Source organism: Rhinatrema bivittatum, chromosome 3, assembly GCF_901001135.1.
Source record: "Rhinatrema bivittatum chromosome 3, aRhiBiv1.1, whole genome shotgun sequence".
In the NCBI taxonomy this organism is placed as follows: domain Eukaryota; kingdom Metazoa; phylum Chordata; class Amphibia; order Gymnophiona; family Rhinatrematidae; genus Rhinatrema; species Rhinatrema bivittatum.
The window spans coordinates 433,488,598-433,507,883 of NC_042617.1; the positions used below are offsets into that span (position 1 = coordinate 433,488,598).

At 41.6% G+C, this 19,286-nt stretch overlaps 1 protein-coding gene and 1 long non-coding RNA gene across 2 annotated transcripts in view; one reads left to right on the plus strand and one right to left on the minus strand.

The window, feature by feature from the left end:
* The window catches only part of MYT1L (myelin transcription factor 1 like), an 822,727-nt gene extending 804,499 nt beyond the window's left edge, over positions 1–18,228 (minus strand). The window contains exons 1-3 of the mRNA XM_029597019.1: positions 18,174–18,228; positions 17,958–17,991; positions 17,590–17,652 (exon numbers count right to left, since the gene is read on the minus strand). Coding sequence (XP_029452879.1) covers positions 17,590–17,652; positions 17,958–17,991; positions 18,174–18,228 — 152 coding nt within the window. The remainder of the gene's footprint in view (positions 1–17,589; positions 17,653–17,957; positions 17,992–18,173) is intronic.
* The window catches only part of LOC115088814, a 104,433-nt gene that overhangs the window by 30,023 nt on the left and 55,124 nt on the right, over positions 1–19,286 (plus strand). Inside the window, exon 2 of the long non-coding RNA XR_003855904.1 lies at positions 1,217–1,267. This is a non-coding gene — a long non-coding RNA (uncharacterized LOC115088814). The remainder of the gene's footprint in view (positions 1–1,216; positions 1,268–19,286) is intronic.

The window sequence follows — 19,286 nt, forward strand, 5'->3', positions numbered from 1 at the left end:
GCCTACCCTTTCTCCCTCCTCCCCTCTCCTCCCCTCTCCTCCCTGACCCATAACCTAACCCTACCTAACCCCAATTTTTTTTATTTTTATACTTACTTACTTCTCCTTGGGAGCAGAAGTAAACTCCGCACAGCTGCCGGCGCAAGCTTCCCCGGGACAGCGTCTAATAGCACTGTCCCGGCCCAGCTCCCATCCTGCCCCTCCCTGCCCAGACCCTGGTCCCATGTCAGCCCCTTTTGAAAGGCCCGGCACTTTGGCACGTAACAGGGGTTACGCGCGAGGCCAAGCCATTCTGAAAATGCACATGGTGCGTGCAGGGCCCAACCACATGTGTAACCCCTGTAATTCATGTGCACAGGGCTTTTAAAATTGATTTGATACTTTCTGGTTTTCAAAAGTATGTGTTTAAAATGAAAACTTTTGGTACACATTTTAGCAGCTGCAATTATGTGTGGGTAGGTTTGGAGGAATACGTTTTCAAAGCCAACATACATGTGTATGTTCACTTTGAAAACCGGCATAACTTACATGTTGTTTTGTCTATTTTCTTATGTGGGCTATTGCAAAATTACTCCCATAAAATTTAGAGCCGAGGTCTAGTGAAAGGAAGTATCTGGACCTTCAAGTACCATTTAAAATTATTTAGCAAAAAATATTACAATATAATGATATCACACTATATACATTTTCATGTTATTAATATAATTGCTGACAATTTTTGTGTGCTGCTCCCCCTGTACTGAATGATGAGGACAGAACACGTGAACAAAGGCCAAAAATATGTGGCAAAATTACCTGACAATTAAGGATCACTGAGCAGGGAAATAAACTATAACAAAATAAGATCAGCTGATTAATTTTATATAGCTAATACAAGTAAATTTGCATACTGGATATTTGTAACTTTTTGTTTCTCAATAAATTCATGTTTCAAAAGTCTTGCTTATATAAAATGAAAGAAACACCAAATCTTTCTCTTACAACTGGACCATTAACTTGGGCCTGTCAGAGTACTGTATTATATAGTATACCAGTATAAACTACTTTCCAGAAAGAAAGAAGGCTTAAATGATTGCTATGTCTGTGTGTATCTGTGTGTCTCTGTGCTGTTTCCCCCCCTCCAATAAAATTTTTGTTTGGTGTCCTATCAACACGAATGTGGAAAATATCTTAAGAAGATGCATGGATTCTGATCAGGAGATTTTTTATTTTTCAGATCTATGCATGGGTGTTGAATGCAGGCATGCACGACCATACATACCAGAAGGTAAAATGGATGAATTTCTTGTTTAAAATACTCCAGTGTTTCAAAAAACAAAACAAAACTCCAAGCTCTTTCTTCAATTGGTTATGCTGTTTTCTTGTTTCGATGTAAGGTAAAACAACTTGTCTACGCCCACATAAGTTAAGCTATTTTTTACCAAACTGGTCCTTGAGGCACATCCAGCCAATCTGGTTTTCAGGATGTTTATAATAGGTGGGCCTTAAGAACCAGTATGGGAAACAATCCAGACAGTGCATGCAAATATTTCTCATGCATATTCATTTTGGATATCCTGAGAATCTGATTGACTAGGTGATCCTAGGGGATGCGGTTGAAAGCCTATTTGAATAAATATTTGAAGCGTCATTGGATTGCATTTCAAATTAATCTGTAGGAAAGTTAAGTGAAGACTAAACTTTATATTGTTATTTCCACTAGTATCAATAACCCAATGCTTTTTACTAAAATGAAGTTTTAAGCACAGTACCAGTAAAACTGGGCTATTTTGATGCTTAACTTCTTAATCAGCTATTCCTCCTTATGCTCAGCAATGGCAACGTTCATGTGCCATGTGGGCTCACTTTGCACACGTGCCACTTTGCATACGAGCCCACATGCACACGTGCCATGTGGGCACATAGATACATGGCCATTTTATAACTTTTATGCACATATGCATACACATTATAGTATTGTCTGGCTGCGTGCACATATGCACCCAATTTTCAGTAGGTGCATGCCTTGGTGTGCAAATCCCAATTCTACCACATAAGTCAGGGTATTTTATAATGGGTATGTGTCCACGCCATTGCCAGTTTCACCAGTTCATCCACCAGTTCACTCAGTTAATAGCATGGTCCTCCAAACTCCCCTAGTTTGATAGTCTATACTCCCCCCAGCTATCCTAGATCTTTTAAACCTGGCAGAAATAGCTGATTTTAATTTTTTAAAAACTTATACCTCCTCCCTAGCAGAAGTAAACTTACGCAGCAGTGGACCTGGGTGTGTGCAAGGGTGTATTAGTATATGGATATCTCTTGGCCACATCCCAAAATGCCCATGCTCTGTCCATACCATGCTTCTTTTTTAAAACGCTTCTTTTTTAAAACATGTGAGGTGTGCGTGCAGTGGGAGAAATACTGCCATCTGAGCGGCTTTTAAAATTCGATCAGCGCGCCACACTTTCAAAATTCACTTTTTAGACAGTAATTTTCAAAAACTCCTGTGTGGCCCCATATACATGTGTATATGGCCATAAGGAGAACTACTACAGTATTTTATAACCTGCACATATCAGGTATGTGTTGGAGCTTACGTCGGCCTTGAGCTCGGGATGCTTAAGGCTTGGCAATTCAGTTACGCTGAAGATGGGATGGAGCGCAACCAGGAACTCTCCAGCGTGGGACAAGGAGAAGGTGTGCCCTTGCGGTGTGAACAATCCAAGTCTAGGAGTCAGGAGCGTGGATTGTAGACGTGGAGCTTGGAACGTAGACACTGGAACGTGGAACGTAGACATGGAACTTGGAATGTAGACCGTGGAGCTTGGAACGTAGATGTGGAACTTGTAACGAAGACACTGATGAGAAGCTGAGACGAAGACAGGAACAAGGAGGGATGAGGAAGACCCTCAGGCGCCCTACACAGCATGTGGAGCTGGTCATGGACCCCACTGTCCCCTTTACTCTATGCACAGCCAGATGGCTGGTCACAGACCACGAGGAGAGCGGGAAAGGCTCAAGAAGTCTCTTAGCACAGGGTTGCAATGACTCTTTGGATCCTCCAAAGTTGGGGCTTGGAAGGACGATAAAACTTGGAACTTGGAAGTTTGGATTAAAAGCAGGGACTCTCTGGAGGCATGGGTCCTACAGAACTTGGAACATCATGGAACATCATGGAACCTGGGACATCATGGAACATCAGGAAGATCACGGAACATCAGGAGGATCACGGAACATCAGGGCAGAGACCAAGAAGATACAGGAAGTCCATGGGCGAAGATCAGGAGGCCTGGTTAGGAGCTGGAGAAGAGGAGTCCTTGGGAGGACTAGCCCCTTGCCGAAGCAAGTTGCAACTGATTGAAGAACCCTTTTATAGGGCTGGAAGTTGGCAACTCCCTGGGAGAAGTTCAGGAGGAACCAGAGGAACCACTCTCTGCTGGTCCTTTAAATATAGAGAGAAGCCGCAGCCACACCCCCTAGGTAGAGGGGGCAGGACCTTGGACAGCGGCCATGCTTGCCGCTGAGGAGACGGAGTGGAGGAAGCTGGGCCTCAGGGAAGGCCCCGACGAGTGGTGGTGGTGTCCGGCCACCAGAGAAGGAGCTGAAGGTGGCACCATCCACAGCCAAGGTCGAGAATAAGGCCCTCCCGGGCCATGGAGCACTGAAGGCATTGGCGGCTCCAGGTTTCAGGCAAGGCCCCTGGTTCACGGCCTCCGGGCCGAAGGTAAGAGCCTGCTTGTGGCCCTGCCGTAAGCAGGATCGCAACAGTATGCACAAATCATAAAATGCACATATGTTTATCCTTAACAAGCGTGCACATGTTTGGATATGCACGCATATAGCTGCAATGCATAGAGAGCACATACTTTTTATACCTATTTTATAAACATATGCAAATATATTTTACGCATGAAAAATAAAGCACTTGTGTAAAACCCTGATTTATACATGGAAGTTGGTATATTTTAAAACATGCGCTTATGCATAATTGAAATCACCAGTTTGCTAATACCACCACCAATTCACCCATTCCTTCTCCAGGTCATTTAAACCCTCAAGTTCTTCACTCTGAACTCCCCTCAGTTCACCCAGACGTCCCATTCTACCAATAGCAGACATTAGATTTCTATTTTAGATTATTTATAGCATTATAAAGTTGATTAACTACTGAGAATACTAGTGATTTACAGTTTTTGGGTCATTTTGTTTACATGGTTGCCATGACAATGACGTGATGTCACATCACCCCGATGAGAATTCCGTGGGCTATTTAATCAACAATGTCTGAGTATAGCGGTCTCTGTCCTGATCTGAAGATATCGATGTGAGACCATTGGTTCACTATCAGCAGGTTGGCTTGTCAACACAGATTTCAGTTAAGTACATTGTCTGTTTTGAAAATAATTGTGAATTCCGACGGTCATACATTTGTTCCCCAGATATCGACCCCTGATGAAGCTGCAGTCCCACAGCGAAACACTGGCCGCTGTCGGGTTGGCTAAATTGGTACAGTCGGGGTGCATATGAATTTCAGTGAACTCTTCAAGCAGGCTAATGTTGCCGCATTACTAAATATTTCAAACAGCTGATTGCATATTTTTTGGGTCACCCTCGACCATACAACTGGGACAGATGCAGAGAGAACTTAAGTATAACCGGCAGGTGGCTGCCGGGCTAGTCGGAAGATACAATTGAATTCTATACAAGAGACAAGCTCTTTTGAGGCAATTTAAGATTTTAAAATTTATTTTGATTTTAACACAGACTACAGCTATCAAGCCGCAAATGATGTGTAGACCGGACGGTTCAGGACCTTCAGATTGAACATGTCGGCAGGCTCGCTGATGTGGCATCTACATATAAGCTGGGTGCATTGTTGTATACTGTATCTAGTATATATTTATTTTGAGCCACAACTCTAGTAAACACATAAGAGGTGCCTTTTTTGTCTGGAACCAGAGAATGTAACATTATTGGATGTCTGGAGACTGATTGCTAAAATTGATAATAAGCTATCTAGATCGGTATCTCAGATACATACTTTTTCAGTTGAAACTAGAGCAAAGTTTGTGGATCGAGAAGCTAGGATCAGTAATGTAGAGCTTTCAGTTGCTATGTTGAACCCACAAATAAACGCTTTTCAGGCTACTAATATATTGTTTATTAAAGATAACTTGATGCTTCATAATCAGATAGATTCTTTAGGAAATGAATTAAGATTGTTCAAGTTACGTTTATTGAACTTTCCTTTTTCTAGATTGTTGTTACCTATAGAATTGTTTAAAAAGTATGTTACTGAAGTATTATCCTTTGACTCTGAGAAAATCTTGGTTATATCCAAGTTGTATTATTTGCCAAAAAAAAAGGACAATCCAATCGCAGGAGAGGGGTATAGATATTCTGGAAAGTCCTGGGGTCTCCACTTTTTTGGAAGACTCCATAAACAATATTCCTACAAGAGCAAAGCTGTTAGTTTCTTTTTCTCTAAAGCAGGATAAAGACTTGTTCTTTTCAAAATATTTCCAAAATAAAGAATTTACATTTTGTGGACAAAAGATAAAAGCTTTCCCAGATGTTTCTCGTGCAACTCAAGAATCTAAAAAACATTTTCTTTCTTTTAAACAACTAGCCCTGGAATTGGGAGCTAGCTTTTTCCTCAGATTTCCCTGCAAGTGTCTGATAACATATCAGAATAATAAATTTGTTTTTCTGGACCCTTTGCAATTGGAACATTTTTTAAGGGATAATTTTCAAAAGTAGCCTATTACTTAATACTTAAGGATAGGTAAGGGGTAAAAGCTTGTATTAGAAAATGGTAGACATACAGCAGGTTTGATTCTCCTATTCCTCTTAGATGTGGGCTAGATAACTGTGTGTATGTGTATGATAAATTTGATTATTGTTATTATTTCCTGAATTCATGGATTATATAATTTGTGTTTAAATGTTATAACTCAATAAATAATAAATTTAAAAATATATATATATAAGACTTGTGTCAGTCAGTCACACATTTGTGTCTGTTTTGGCCACCAAATGGCACCCTGAACAATGGAATGTGCACTGTGCAAAGACAATATGCTCTGTCTGCAAAGTCCTATTTCTCAGGCACCCATATATACACACACACACACACACACACACACACTTATACACATGCACAGAAGCTCTTCTTTTATTTTAATACATTAAAATAACATTTATCTTTTCCACTTTTTTTGGTTTGAAAATTGACATCAGTTGTGAATTAAACAACCCAAGCAACGCTGAGTATTTTTCACTACTATGCTCTGTCTGCAAAGCCCTGTCCTTCAGGCTCCCACACACAGGCATGGGCAGACACACATCGGCATACACATAAGCACACACACACAGACACAAACATACATAAATTCACACACACACATATACATGCACGTACATGCACACATTTATGAATTCACACATATGAACATACACACACACACACACACACACACACACAGGCTCCCACAAACACACATACACATACACAAACAGGTATCTTCTTCAGATGCCACAGGATGGGGTCCATGAAAACTGCAGAATGGGAACCACGATGACCATCCTGCAGGCCTTTTCTTCTGATGTCAGGTAGTCCTGATTGCATGAGCCTGAGCCCTCAGTGGGTGGGACATGGCAACTACAATCCTTAGAGAGTCACTGCACCAAAGCGCATATCGTTTGACTGTAGGTGTATGCTTTAGAGAGCTTTGATTTCACTTGTCATGCCATACCCAAATAGCTTTGCATGTGAGATTGTTCCCAAGTCAGGATGCTCAGTGCCAACCTTGCATGCAAGATTGACTTGGTTGTACTCTTTCAAACCTCATGTACCTAACTCCATACTCTTGTAAAACTCTTTTAAATGCAATTTTCAGTATTCGGATGGTGTTTTTGAGGTTAACTCACATTTTAGTATGTTTTTTCCCTTTAGCATGCATTTTTTATTCCTGCCCTATTTGCATCTATCTTATTAGCTTTGTGCATCCCACAGGGAACCCTGTTTTTAATGCACATGTTAAGCAAAACACATGCTAAAATTTAACTCTGATTTTAGTGTAGGTTTTATTGCATTGGCCCCATAGTGGGGTTCAAAAGAGGGTTGGACAAGTTCCTGAAGGAAAAGTCCAGAAATAGTTATTAGCCAAGAACACTTGGAAAAACCAGGGTTTATTCCTTGGATTGAGATACAAGAAATAGATCAACTATTGGGGATCTGCCAGATACTTATGACCCAGACTCGCCTCTTTCAGAGACAGGATGCTGGGCTCAATGGACCTCAGGCTGACCCAGCATGGCACTTCTTATGTTTTTAAGATATATGTGCATATGTCTGATACTTTGGGAATAGGGATAAACAAAACAATAATTTTTATCAACAGCCAAATTTCATTGGATTTTTTGCTAGAAACTCTGTGAAAACATAAGACACTGCATATTTTTCATTGTTCAAATTCATATTCTAGACTTGGTGGATTCCATTACATGGCATATATCATAAACATAATTTAATGAGACTAACTTTTGAGAAATCTTATAACGCACAAAGACTTGCCTGGTGATAATACCACAGTAAGCAAAATTTGGTCTTTCTTCCTAGCAGTAAGATGTGGCAGAAATTTTCAAAGAGTTCTGCATGTAAAAATGAACATATACATACACATGTAAGTAGCCTGTACTCAAATACTGGTCAAATTTGAAAGGCTTGTGCATGGCAAACCCGTGAGATACTCACGTGACTCGGACCCACATATCTCCCTGTACATGCATAGGGGCAGGGTGTGAGTGTGGCTGGGTGGGGCATGGGCAGGATGGGACTGTACCATGAAGTCAGCACATGGGTCTTAAAGTTCACTTCATTATCAGTATTTTTTAAAAGTCAATAGTATGTGCATACTTTGCATTTTGTGCTAATATGCGTGCATAAAAAATGGGTGATCTATGTAGTTTATAGGGTGGGGTCAACAGTTATGCATATATGTTGCTGTTTTAAAAGAATTCATGTGGGAACTTACTTATGTAATTTTATACCTGCCAATTATTTGGCATAATTGATAATAGACTTGTTTATTCTGTATTATTGGTTGGGTGAGAGGTATGGTGGACTGGGGGAGTTCAGGCTGAAGAACCAGGAAGGTCTCGACGATCTGAAGGATTGGGTGAGCTGGTAGAGTAATTAGCAAACTGGTTAATTTCCATTGTGTGCATGTTTTAAAATATGCCAACTTATGTGCAAAAAATAAGGTAGTACATGAATAAATCCTACTTTATTTTCGCATGTAAAATTTACAAATGTATATTTTTAAAATAGGTAGGAAAAGTACATGTATTCAATGTATTGAAATATTTGCTTTCAATGCGCTGTACCTAAGCATACATAAGCATGTATGTTTTGGGGTAAAGATATGCGTATTTTATAATATGAGTGTATTTGATATACACAGAGGTACATTTTAAAAAAGATTGCGTGCGCGTACTTTTGTTCGCACACCAGGCGCGAACAAAAGTACACCGTATTTTATAAGATACACGTGTAGCCACGCGTATCTTATAAAATCCGGGGTCGGCGCGCGCAAGGGGGTGCACATTTATGCAACTTGCGCGCGCTGAGCCCTGTGCGCACTGCCCGTTCCCTCCGAGGCCGCTCCGAAATTGGAGCGGCCTCGGAGGGAACTTTCCTTCCACCCCCCCGCACCTTCCCCTACCTAACCCACCCTCCCGGCTAGGGATGTGAATCATTTTTCAACGATTAAAATTATCGTCCGATAATGTTTATATCGTCTTAAATCGTTATAGAACACGATACAATAGAAATTCTAACGATTTATCGTTAAAAATCGTTAAATCGTGTTAGTGCGCACTAACTCGAGTTAGTGCGCACTAACTCCCCGTTAGTGCGCACTAACTCGATTTAGTGCGCACTAACTGAAAATGATACAAATAAACACTTTCCAGGTCACTGAAGGTCAGTTAGGAATGAATATGTGTTTCCTATTGGCTGGCTGCCCTCTTATCTATTGATGTTACCAAGGTTACCACTGAGGTGATGGTTGGGGGGATGGGAAATGGAACTGGAAACTAACGAACACCAACAGAAAATGAAACAAAGTGTTCACACTTCCCAGGTCAGTAAAGGTCACTTAGGAATGAATATGTATGTATGTATTCCTATTGGCTGGCTGTGCTCTTATCTATTGATGTTACCAAGGCTAATACTGAGGTAATGGTTGGGGGGATGTGAAATGGAAACAGTTGGAAGCTTGACAAAAAAAGTAATGTAATGATCAGCACTCACGTGACTAGAATTTGTTTGTTTATTATTTTTGTTAGCAGGCACCTGAAATGCTAGTGCATGTTGAATTTGCCAATCACTGTGCATTTTAGAAAGGTGGTCCTGGCTGGAACTGTACACAGTTCAAATATATGTAATTGATTGTTGGTAAGTGTATTTTTTAAGTAGCCACACTGGCACAAGTATGTTTACTTTTCCTCCTACTTAACTCACTAGCTCAGCTTTGTAAGAAGGGCTTCTCTGCTTGTGTGTTGTTTTTGTTTGGTGTGAGGAGAGCAGAAACATCAGATCTTTATTCAATCTACTACAGTCATCTCTTACAGTGCCCTATCCCTATTAATACCAGGAGTGTTGTGATCTTCCTGCACACAGTGCCCTAACCCTGATACCAGTCTGAGACAGCTCCCTCCCTGCATTACTAGTGAGAGGCTGGCTTCACAGACAGGGGGGAGCTGCCTGACCCTCACTCCTGACTTCCCCCATGTCCCAGCTAGTGAATGGTGTGTGGGTGAGGGGGGGGGGGAGGATGGTGAAGTCTGAGACAGCTCCCTCCCTGCATTACTAGTGAGAGGCTGGCTTCACAGACAGGGGGGAGCTGCCTGACCCTCACTCCTGACTTCCCCCATGTCCCAGCTAGTGAATGGTGTGTGGGTGAGGGGGGGGGGGGGAGGATGGTGAAGTCTGAGACAGCTCCCTCCCTGCATTACTAGTGAGAGGCTGGCTTCACAGACAGGGGGGAGCTGCCTGACCCTCACTCCTGACTTCCCCCATGTCCCAGCTAGTGAATGGTGTGTGGGTGAGGGGGGGGGAGGATGGTGAAGTCTGAGACAGCTCCCTCCCTGCATTACTAGTGAGAGGCTGGCTTCACAGACAGGGGGGAGCTGCCTGACCCTCACTCCTGACTTCCCCCATGTCCCAGCTAGTGAATGGTGTGTGGGTGAGGGGGGGGGGGAGGATGGTGAAGTCTGAGACAGCTCCCTCCCTGCATTACTAGTGAGAGGCTGGCTTCACAGACAGGGGGGAGCTGCCTGACCCTCACTCCTGACTTCCCCCATGTCCCAGCTAGTGAATGGTGTGTGGGTGAGGGGGGGGGGGAGGATGGTGAAGTCTGAGACAGCTCCCTCCCTGCATTACTAGTGAGAGGCTGGCTTCACAGACAGGGGGGAGCTGCCTGACCCTCACTCCTGACTTCCCCCATGTCCCAGCTAGTGAATGGTGTGTGGGTGAGGGGGGGGGGAGGATGGTGAAGTCTGAGACAGCTCCCTCCCTGCATTACTAGTGAGAGGCTGGCTTCACAGACAGGGGGGAGCTGCCTGACCCTCACTCCTGACTTCCCCCATGTCCCAGCTAGTGAATGGTGTGTGGGTGGGGGGGGGGGGGAGGATGGTGAAGTCTGAGACAGCTCCCTCCCTGCATTACTAGTGAGAGACTGGCTTCACAGACAGGGAGGAGCTGCCTGACCCTCACTCCTGACTTCCCCCATGTCCCAGCTAGTGAATGGTGTGTGGGTGAGGGGGGGGGGAGGATGGTGAAGTCTGAGACAGCTCCCTCCCTGCATTACTAGTGAGAGGCTGGCTTCACAGACAGGGGGGAGCTGCCTGACCCTCACTCCTCCGGGGTATTGTGATCTTCCTGCACACAGTGCCCTATCCCTGATACCAGGGGTGTTGTGATCTTCCTGCATGCAGTGACCTATCCCTATTAATACCAGGAGTGTTGTGATCTTCCTGCATGCAGTGCCCTATCCCTATTAATACCAGGAGTGTTGTGATCTTCCTGCATGCAGTGCCCTATCCCTGATACCGGGATGTGTGCAAGAAGATCACAACACCCCCGGTATCAGGAATAGGGCACTGTGTGCAGGAAGATCACAACACCCCCAGTATCAGGAATAGGGCACTGTGTGCAGGAAGATCACAACACCCCTGGTATTAGGGATAGGGCACTGTGTGCAGGAAGATCACAACACTCCTGGTATTAATAGGGATAGGGCACTGTGTGCAGGAAGATCACAATACCCCTGGTATCAGGGTTAGGGCACAAGTTCTAGTCACATTGACTGATCACATTACTTGTTTTGTCAAGCTACCAACTGTTTCCATTTCCCATCCCCCATATACTGTCAGTAGGAAACTTGGTAACATGAATAAATAAGAGGGCAGCCAATAGGAATACATATTCATTCCTAAACTGACCTTAACTGACCAGAAAAGTGTCAAATTGTATCATTTTCAGTTAGTGCGCACTAACTCCCGTTAGTGCGCACTAACTCGAGTTAGTGCGCACTAATCGGAAAAAACGATTTTTAACGATTTTTTAACTAAAAAATCGTGCCTAAGACGATTTTCTTGCCCTGCCACACGATTTCTATCGTTAAGACGATATGGAAAACGATTCACATCCCTACTCCCGGCCCTATCTAACCCCCCCCCCCTCCACCTTTATTCCAAAAGTTACTACTGCCTCCAGGCAGTAGTAACTTATGTGCGCCGGCTGTCTTCTGGCGCAGCAGGCCCCGACACAGGCCGCTGTGTCGGGGCACTCGGCCACGCCCCCGGACTGCCACACGCCCCCCCCCAAACACGCCCCCGAACCGATGCTACGCCCCCTAGCCACGCCCCCGACTGCCCCTTTTTGCAAGCCCCAGGACTTACGCACGTCCCGGGGCTTGTGCACACCGCCGAGCCTATGCAAAATAGGCTCGGAGCACGCAGGGGGGTTTTGAAAGGGTTACGCGCGTACCTTATGCGCGTATCCCTTTTTAAAATCCGGCCCACAGTTTATAAAATACTATTGTAGATTTATGAGCAGCCATATGCGTGTGTATATGCCACTGTGCATAGTTGCTTGAAAGCTTCCTTCCCTAAGTTTAAGCAATAAATGTTACCACATTTTGTTAAATTTTGCACCACAGTCTATAATAAGCAAGATCCATATGCATTCACATCTTGGAACAATGGATGTCCTTGGCTACTACAGGCTCTTTGTTAAATCCAACTACTAAAGTACGCAAAGTAAAAAACAAAAAAGCCAGGCACTTCATTCATAAATTAAATTTATAAATGACTGCATACTACCATTACATATTTGGACTGGGTGTTTGACCTTCATGTGATTAGTAATTGCTATGTAATGCCAAAAATTCCTGACTCTAAAACACCAAACGTTATTGTTGTTATCCCACCTAGAGCATTTGATGGAAAGACAGCATTAAAAATCTAAATAAATAAATACATTTTTTGATATACAATATTAAAACATTTTTCAGACAATATTTAAGCAAAAAATGTTTGGTTTTCTTTTTCTCTAAGATGCTATCCTACAGGTTAAATAACTTGAGTACTAGAGATGTGCATTTGTTTAAAATAAAAGTGTAAAATGTGATGAATGAGCCCATTTGTTTGTTTCAAACAAACCAAAAATAAATAAATAAATAAATATTTCTAACATATTTTGTTTTTGGGAAAATAGTGCACCCTATTACAAATAAGGGGGCAGATTTTATAAATCTGTTCACATGCGTACTCTTGTTCGCGGGATTTCAATAGATACGCGTGTAGCTGTGCGTATCCATTAAAATCCGGGGTCGGCGCACGCAAGACTGCCCAAAATTGGCAGCCTGAGCGCGCCGAGCCACGCAGCCTGCCTCTGTTCTCTCCGAGGCCGCTCCGAAATCGGAGCGGCCTCGGAGGGAACTTTCCTTCGCCCTCCCCCCACCTTCCCCTCCCTTCCCCTACCTAACCCACCCCCCCAGCCCTATCTAAAACTCCCCCCTACCTCTATCATGAAAGGTATGCCTGCTCGAAGCAGGCGTAACTTTGTGCGTGCCGGGCCGGCTGTCGCGCTCCATGTTCCGGTCCGAGGGCTGGTCCAGGGGCCGCTGTCACGCCCCCGGATTGCCCCCGGGCTGGAACCACGCCCTCGGACATGCCCCGAAACACCGCGTCACTCCCGACACGCCCCTGACACGCGCGTCCCGGGGTTTGCGCGCGGCGCCGAGCCTATGCAAAATAGGCTCGGTGCACGCAGGGGGGGTTTGGTGTAGGTTTTTGGGGGGTATGCGCGTATCTTACGTGCGTACCCCTTTGAAAATCTACCCCAAGGTGTCTGCCAATAATGCAGCCTATATTTATATGGGGCACACTGTTTGCTAATAGCATATACCTCATAAATAGCAAGCAATCGCATACATGCCATTTTATAAACATCAGATATACGCACATCTTTTTTCTTTCATGCACAAATACACAAAAAAAGGAGGCAATATAGTGGCATTTCGGGGCAGGGTCAAAATTTCCACACATAACTTGCTATTTTAAAAGACACATGCATTTTTGAGCCTGATTTTCAAAAGCAGTTGCAAGCGTAAAACTGGTTTTACCCATGTAAATGTACTTTAACCACGTAAATGGGCTTTTAAAAATTGCACGCGCTGACCGAATTTTAAAAGCTGCCCAGATGCACGTGCATCTCCCACTGTGCACATATCTCACTCAAATTCAAAAAAGGGCACGGTGTAGGTGTGATCTGGGCGTAGCATTGGCATTTCAGGGTGTGGCCAAGAGGTGTGCATGAAAATACTTATGAGCCCCTGCATTGTGCCCAGGGCATCTGCCACATAGCTTGACTTAAGAGATGACTGGGAGGAGTGGAGGCTGCTCAACCAAGGGGGTTTGGAGGACCTAGCTCAACGCTTGATGAACTGGTGAATGGACTGGTAAAACTGGTCATGGCGTGAATGCACGCTGCTTTTAAAACATCTGCATCTTAAAACCCAATTTGTACCCCCTGGGCACATGTGAACTTAAAATTGTGCACAAATATGCGCGTGCCCAGGCTATTTTATCAGGTGCATGCATATTTTGCTTGCAAGCTATAAAATGGCAGCGTATCTGGGCACGCGCCAAAGTGCACCCACGAACCAGTTTGAAAGTTACCATCCATAGGTTTTTTTTTTTTTAATTCTTTATTTCTCAATTTTCACATTTCAATTATACAGAAACAATTCTCAAATCATTCCATAATTTAGCTTAAACCTTAACTCCATCCTTTCAAGACAATTTTTGTTGTATTTCTAAAGTTTTTAAAGATTTTTACTAATAATCAACATAAAGAAACATTAGAGACTTTAAAGAAATTTGGATGTCCAAGGGAGATATACAAACTAAGAAAACATTATATTATGTAAGCTTACATAGTCAAGCTGGGTTATTTATTTAAATCAGCCTTATGATATATGCTCAATACTCTGTAACATCTCTTCAGATGATATTATATTAGGCACTGGTGTTGATGCTGTGGGGTGTTGAGCCTCAATAAACTGTTGAAGCTGTTCAATTTGGAAGAAAACATATTCGTATTCCCCTTTTTTGATCTCACATCTGCAAGGATATCGCAGAAAGAAGGTAAAACCTAATGCCATTACTCTTGGTTTAATCAAAAGAAACTCTCTACGCTTTATCCTTGTTATGGGAGCCAAATCTGGGTACATTTTGACGATCTGACCATGAAATGGGGTAGGAAACTTCTGAAAATATTGTTTCATTAAATTACTTCTTTTAAAAGATACCTTAAAGAAGTATTGGTGTTTTCAGAGGAAGAAATTCCATCTATAAATATGTGTCATTTTTTCCTAAAAAAATCTCCAATACCAGATAACCTTACTAATTTTTTGGAAGATTCGTCCCAAGAAGTGATTCATAGGAATATTTTACTTGTTTCCTTTATTGTAGCCATCCATAGGTTTAAATCTAAACTTTTTATGTAGTCTATGTATTGTTATAGATTAGGGTTTCCACGCGGGATGGAGAGGGGAATTTTGAGACAGCTGCGTAGGGCTAAACTCTGCAGTTACTACCTAACTTTGGACTTTAGCCCAAATTTTCAAAGTGGACTTATGAACATAATCTCCTGAGCAAGTGCAAGTTTATACTTGTAGATTTACATACATATTTTCGAAAGTATCCATATAAATCCTTTCTTCCATCGCCAACCCAGCAATTTCTCATCCTACTGTGGGTAAGTGTGGGCAAAATCAGGTTTTGTGCCTACTTTTACCCACAGAGCTTACTGTTAATTTTCAAAGTGTGATCTATGTGGTTAAGAAAGTGTTTAATACACATAATTCACTTTGACAATCAATCCCCAAAAAAGGCAGAATTGTCCAAGCAGATCCAAAAATAGGACTTTTATAGATGAATTAATACCTGATGCGCAGAAAGTTATCAACCACATAAAAACTTTGAACTATTACTTTATTCTTTCAAGAACACTTAAAACACAACTATTTTTTCTATCTCTGATTTTCTGTAACTCACAAACCATACTTTGCAAACATAAAATAAGAGTATAGACTACTTTGCAAACAGCGATGGTAGCTTTTAAGCAGCAACGCGGCTGCGCACATGTATGTGCGTATGCCGGCTTGCATCAAATGACATGACCATTCTATAACATCTGCACAAATATGTGTGCATGTTACAAAATAGTCTGGACTTGCTCATTTGCGCACAAATCCCACATCTACTAAGTCAGGAAAATTTTACAAGGGACGTGCATCGATGCTATATGTAATTTTCCCAATTCGTTTCCAGTTTGCCCAGGTCAGAGATAGGTTTTGTAAACCCCCCTAATTTCATAGCCATCCTTCCCCCCTGTTAGCCCCAACCCTTAAAATCCTGCTGCCTGGCCTAAATAGTAGAAGTAAAGTTATGCGGCAGAGGACCCCTGCGAGCGCCTGTTCACATATTTGCACGCACAGTTTTTGGCCAGGCACAACACACCCATGCCACGCCCAGACCATGCCTACACTCCACCCCTTTTTAGAAACTTTTCACTCGTGCGCGCTGTGGGAAATACACATGCCCTTGGGTAGCTTCAAAAATCCGCTCAGCGTGCGCTGGCCCAATTTGTGCATATATCTCCCACTTTTGGCACATGCAGGGCTTTTAAAATTCACTCCAATAGAATACATGTTTATTTATTTAAAATTAATATTTTCTTCATGGATTTTTTTACCTGCTAGTGGATAGTATGGTTGACATTTTAGTCCACTGTTATACGTTGAAACAAAGATCATAAGTCACTCGAGAAACTTCACTGGACTATAATACATTTATAACTAGGTTTCAAGGGCTATATTCTCTTCATCAGGTCAACCTATTGGTTGACCTTTATTTCTACTTGCTAGTGATAGTCATTCATTAATCATAAAATAACCTCTTCTTGACATTATAAAAGTTTTGCATAAATAGTTGCCATTATAATATTTCTTATTATTTCCAGTATCTATTCTCTTAATAAAGGACAGTAAGATTTTCAAAGACTAAAGAAATTAACAGGGTTTATGAACATGTCCCACATGTCATCCAATAAAATGCTACACATACATACTGCTTACAAGATTAGTTTCCAATCACTTCCAGTCAAATATATAAAAATGTAATCTCACCCTGGTGTATTATTATTATTAATAAATAACTAAAACATCTTCTCCTGCTGGAGTTCTTTTCTCACTCATCACAGCTTAGGAGCTGAAGCAACAGTATTTATGACTATACCACAGCCATCTGAATCTCAACAGCTCATTATCATTCATCTGTTCTCGACTTTGACTTTTGAACATAAGCTCACCATTGAACTTTTGATTTTCCAAAGCTTTATGTTTTCATTTCAGCAATGAAATATACAAAAGGATGGCTATCACAGTAGCAATAAGGTCAAAGTCTAATTTGCCACACTTGATCTACAAAACAGCACTCTGAACCTGCGACAGAAGATGAGAAGTATCCAAAGTAAAATGGTATATGATTCTTTGCAACATTCAAGGCTAGGTTTAAAAAATTTGAGTAATAGGCTAAGGATCTAGTGATATATCTCTCTCTAGACAACTATTATGTGAACTTTGATGCTATGCAGAAAATTATATTTAGATGTAAAACCTCAGGACAAGGTCAAGATTGAATATCTTGTTTTGCAGCAAGGGGAAAAATACTGGAGGATAAATATCTCTAGTTGTTTGTATGTTTATATGACTCAGAAATTTTGCTGAAAATAGACCACAACAATTATATTGGGAAGTCATGCTTATTGTTTGAGAATTGTGCCAAGGCAATGGAATTAAATAAAAATTGGAATAATTGTAATATTTGCAAATCACTAATTAATACACAATTGGTTTTAATTTTGTATTATTATTCTGCTCTTAATATTGGGACACTAAAAAGATAATATTAGGTTGCATAATAAGAACATCTCTGCATTGCAATATGAAAAAAAAAACAGATTTTAATTACCTTCTGTGCCTTGCATATTTACCACTAACATGACCACTGCCATCACAGCCAGGAGTAGGACAGCTGAAAAAAGGAAAGATTTAATTATATAGGTGCCAGTGTGCTGCAGAGAGATTACACTAAAAGCAGGCAGTAGGTATTACAGAGATGGAGGGCAACAAAGACAGAAAGAGAGAAATCAAATAACTGAAGGGAAAAAGAGGGGATGCCAAATGCATTTTTATTAGCAAGTCTCAGGAGAATTAATTTCATCAGTGCAGCAGGGCATGAGCAAACCACCAATGAACTTGAAAATGCATTATACCCATTAAAAGGCACGACTTTTCCAAATTGCTAATGGGGATACATTTTACACTCAGAGCACTAACCTGAAAAGCTCTTGTATGGCTGGTTCCACGGGAACTGCAGAGAGATGGAAAATATATAAAAATTTATCATCTATTACAAGTACCCCTTCACTATAGAAAACTGTCAAAAGGATTGTGTAAAAGAAAGGGTCAGGACAAAGCGTGCAAAGAGATTCTGGACGATGAAGGTCACCCTGAGCAGGGGCCTTGAGTGATTTAGTGAAGCAGGAGACGTACCTCGAACACCTTTGGAGCGTGTGCGATGGCGCTTCTCGTCTGCATCCACCTCCATCTGGGGACAGATTAGCAGGCAGTCAGTGTTCTTATCCTGCATGCACAGACTACCAATGCACACGCTCATACATTCTGCTCTCACACGATTTATTGACAATATTTTAATTCCATTTTACTCTGGGTAACAGTGACTCTGCTATAGAGGCAGTTCAGTAACCTTAATTTGTTTGAAACAGAGGACAAAAACCCAGACATATACATGGTGATCTTTTAATTAGTCGTTTTCTATACACTTTTTTCACAGTGAACTGCATGAAACTGTAATTACGTAAGCCTGCATTTACTCTTTTCATAAGCCTTCCTTAGAAGCAAACCTCAGTTACAGAGATATTATGGTATATATAAATATATATATATATATATATATATATATAAAGTATAGCAGGCTTCTTGTACCTTAAAGCTACAGCCAAATAGGCTGATATGAAAGGTTGGCATGAAACAGAAGAATTTATATTGAACAGTCAAAGAAAGAGATAGGAGAAGGGAAAGAAAACAAAAGAATGAGGCAGAAAAATGTTTGGGTTTTCATTCAGCTTTAGGTGCTTGGGCCTTCTATTAAACTGCATATGGACAATATTTACATCTGTAAATACATAATGACAAGAAGTAGAAGTATTTATTTCAAAACCTGATAAATCAGTCTCATATTATAATCTTGAGTGCAGAAAGGCAGGATACATCTACCAAGTTTGAATGTATTATGCCTGCTATACAATATGTTATAGAATGTCATTCTTTCAATGCAAAAGTAATGTTGGAATGAGATTTTCAGGAGCATTTGTCATCATCTTGAACAAAATTCTAATTAAGCAATAATGACTGACAGAGAGGGCAGATTCTCCTCTACAGAAATGACTGAGTGTCATTTGTATGCTGCACACATACACCGCATACTTTAAAAGCATGCAATAGCCATGCTGCATACATATACTGTATGTATGAAAAAGCTAGTATTTCGTTCTCTGCTAGGAGAAGCTAATGCCCTCACACCATCAAGTGACAGTTATTATTATTATTATTATTATTAATAACCTGAATTCAAGAAAATGAAAA